The sequence below is a fragment of the Mus musculus genome, chromosome 11 (assembly GCF_000001635.26).
Source record: "Mus musculus strain C57BL/6J chromosome 11, GRCm38.p6 C57BL/6J".
Classification (NCBI taxonomy): domain Eukaryota; kingdom Metazoa; phylum Chordata; class Mammalia; order Rodentia; family Muridae; genus Mus; species Mus musculus.
Genome location: NC_000077.6, coordinates 82,035,301 through 82,038,604, shown reverse-complemented (window position 1 = coordinate 82,038,604; position 3,304 = coordinate 82,035,301). Strand labels below are relative to the sequence as shown.

The window sequence follows — 3,304 nt, the reverse complement described above, 5'->3', positions numbered from 1 at the left end:
GATGGAGAGGGTGAGCACTATGGGAGTTTATATTTTAGAGAAAGATGCCCAATCACCTTGGTGGAGAGGCTATTTGTGTGTTCCTGTGGTCCAAATGCCCCTAGGATGAGCCCCATGCCACAGACCTCAGATGGACATTCAGAGAGAGAACATCTATCCATTTGAGTGGACAACCTAGGTTCCTCTGTGTGGAGTCAGGGTGCTGATGGAAAGAAACACTCTCAGGTTTCAGAGACATTGCTTCATTAACAATCTCTGGAAAGGTCCGTACCTTAAGCCATCTCCCACGGTCCAGAACATTGTTCTCTTGGACCCAATATCCAGCCCTCATCTCATGATGAGCCACAACCAATCACTTGTCTCCACTTCTTTCTGTCTGTCTGAAGTCATCAGGATGTATTTTTCTGAGGCTCACCTCTGAGCCTCTGAATGAAACACGTCCCTCCCTCTTTATTGGACCGAAGAGTTTCAACTTATCCTTTAAATTATAGGTCCGAGGGAATACCATGTTCTCACCTTCCTATTCCAAACCCTGTATTGAGCTTCCTCTTGAAAAATCCCCATCTCTTGATATACATGCAGCTCCATCGGATGGTTTCCCTCGCTCTTCCCCGTTTAATGTACACACCATTTTCATTTCTATTTTTGGATAATTTCCCCCACCTACCAGTTTTCCTTAATGCTTTTGTGTTTTTTTTCCTATAAAACTAACCATTATCAAGGATAAGTTCATGTCTTCCTCTCTCTAGGAAGCATTACCATAACCTTCCTATAGAAGATGGTTAAGTCTCCCGTCTGTTCTCCACTGTCTGAACTACCTATGCAGTTAGAGAATTATAAATTGCAGAGCTGTAGATGGAAGTGATGTATCCCAGTTAAAGGGCAACTAGGACATGTGACTGGGAAGGACTGGGGCTTTTGTTGAGCATGTATCTGAGAAGCAATGCTAGGGACCAAAACAATGGTACTAGCATCCCTGACTGGGCCCCATCTTGAAGAGTCTATGACACTCAGATAAGACCATTCAATACAAAAGAGTGGGCCATTCACTCTCCTGTTCCCCCACAATATGTGTCCCAACCTGTGTTGCTCTCCAAGCTTATATACTCTCAGCTTTGCAGTTTCCCTCAAGAAAACACTCAAAGTCAGACTGGTGTACAAAAATAATATATTTCTTTTAATAATAAGGAATATCCATAATAATATTTTAAACAATACCTTGGAATCTCAAACACAAAGTTTACCCATTCATCTTTACAAAATTCATCTCTCATACATTGAAAGTGTTGAATCTGGATTCACAGAGAGGGAAAAATGGATCCACACCTTGCATTTAAGAAATTTTAGTATTCATGAAAGGGAATACCATAACATCAATAAGTTAAATAAGTTTAATATTAATTAAGGCATCACAGTCCGAGTCACACTAGTTCACTGTCACACTGGTCACTCCTACAGAAGTGCTTGAGGTGGTTGTGGAAAAGGTAGTGGATGCATTAGCTTCAGATTTACGGGTCAACTTCACATTCAAAGGTGCTGAAGACCTTAGGGCAGATGCAGTTTTAAATAAAGTTGTAGGTTCTGATCTCATTTGGTTCCGATCCAGGTTTTTAATGTATGTCTGGACCCATTCCTTCTTGGGGTCAGCACAGACCTCTCTCTTGAGCTTGGTGACAAAACTGTGGGAAGAGAAAAGACACTGTTAGATGAAGTTCAGTCTGGTATACATGGAGGGGCTGTGTAGAGCTCAGCGGGGGAGGGCAGGTAGAAAAAGGGGACTCAAAGTGACCTGCTTCTCCTGCAGGTTTTCTAAGATAAGCTTGTGGAGTAGAAAGGGCCTGAACAGCAGCCATAGAGACAATGCTGTTGAGAACTGCCTTTGCCTTCTTGGCCTTGGTTTCCCCATTGGATCTGAGTGTGTGACTGACTATAAGTATATGAGGACCATCCCTTGTTCTTAAGGAAAAACCTTTGGACCAGGGAGGGCCGGGGTATGTAACTCACACTACAGCTTCTTTGGGACACCTGCTGCTGGTGATCCTCTTGTAGCTCTCCAGCCTACTCATTGGGATCATCTTGCTGGTGAATGAGTAGCAGCAGGTGAGTGGGGCGTTAACTGCATCTGGAGAGTAAAAGAGAAGCACATTAGGACAGGAAAGATGCTTCTGACCTTAGAGAAGAGAAGGACCACGGGGAGAAGGCAGTTTCAGCAGGATGGGATATAAATGCCAATACATCAGATCTGGGATGTGATCTTTGACAACAGACTCAGTTATTTGCAGCTTAAAGTAGGCTCACAGTCTTGGGTAGAGGGATGCCATTAAAACTATGTGACTCTGGGGACTGTCATTTGGGGGAGTTAGAAGTCAAATTACTATGACCTGAGAAGATTACCTGAGTACATTACTGTAGGCTGCAAAAAAAAAAAAAAAAAAAAAAAAAAAAAAAAAATCAAATCATGAGTATCTCTGATCCCAACCACCTCCGCTAAGCTGCTATCTCTGGAAGCAGGGCTGGGTGAAACACAGCTCGGATCTTGGATCTCTTCCCCTTTCTCCTCTATCTGGAAAAAGGCACCAACCCAAGCCTCTGTTTGATCACCCAGGTTCCCAAATACTGAGGGAAGTAACTGGAACAGGAACTATATGAAGGTGTGATTCCAAATTTAGATCTAACAATTAAAATTCTAGTTGCTTTCCAGAAGCAATCTTGTAATTGGGTTGGCTCTTTGTCCTTCCTTCTTTATGCTCCTTATCTTGGTTAAAGAAAAAAAAAAAAGTACCTGACCATGTGAGACTATGCTATCACAATCCACGACAATTCAAAAATGGGGTGATATGCTGGGAAGGGAGCTGGGGGGGTCTCACCTGGCTGAGCCAACACGTGGATGCTCCAGCCGGCAACTGTGAACAGCAGGCCCAGAAGCATGACAGGGACCTGCATGGTGGTGGAGGAAGAGAGAGCTGGCTTCAGTGAGAGTTGGCTGGTGCTGGTGCTGGGCTGGCCTTCCTCCCGTCTGGCTCTCTGCACTTCTGGCTGCTCTGAGGCAGCCTTTTATTGTAAGCCAGGGGGGTGGAGTCAGGCAGGGTGCTTGGTGCCAAGGAGTAGCATCACCCTGGATAAGTGATGGAAAGTGGAAGTTGAATCCGCTGAGTAAGTGCAGAGCCCTCGGGTGTTTCCAGGAAGTGGAAGAGAGAAACTGTGGGTTGGAATTTGGTATTTTTCTAGCCACTCCTGGGAGCAAATGAAGCTGCGCAGGGAGTAGGGGGGGGGGGGGGGAAAGAGGGAAGAATTGGCAGTAATT

General features: G+C 44.7%; 1 protein-coding gene across 1 annotated transcript; it reads right to left on the bottom strand.

The window, feature by feature from the left end:
• Positions 1 to 1,152: 1,152 nt before the first annotated feature.
• On the bottom strand, positions 1,153 to 3,028 carry Ccl2 (chemokine (C-C motif) ligand 2). The gene is made up of 3 exons (NM_011333.3): positions 2,868 to 3,028; positions 2,005 to 2,122; positions 1,153 to 1,679 (listed from the first exon to the last, which is right to left on the bottom strand). The coding sequence occupies exons 1-3, from the start codon at positions 2,941 to 2,943 to the stop codon at positions 1,427 to 1,429; spliced, it is 447 nt and encodes a 148-aa protein (NP_035463.1). The 5' UTR covers positions 2,944 to 3,028; the 3' UTR covers positions 1,153 to 1,426.
• Between the last annotated feature and the right edge of the window lie 276 nt (positions 3,029 to 3,304).

Bases quoted from the DNA above. Each gene is read 5' to 3' on its own strand.
- Ccl2 (NM_011333.3), bottom strand. From the start codon at position 2,943: ATGCAGGTCCCTGTCATGCTTCTGGGCCTGCTGTTCACAGTTGCCGGC. The intron at 2,123-2,867 runs GTGAGACCCCCC...TTTACTCTCCAG, and splicing joins CCACGTGTTGGCTCAGCCAG to ATGCAGTTAACGCCCCACTC. The intron at 1,680-2,004 runs GTGAGTTACATA...CTCTTCCCACAG, and splicing joins TGTCCCAAAGAAGCTGTAGT to TTTTGTCACCAAGCTCAAGA.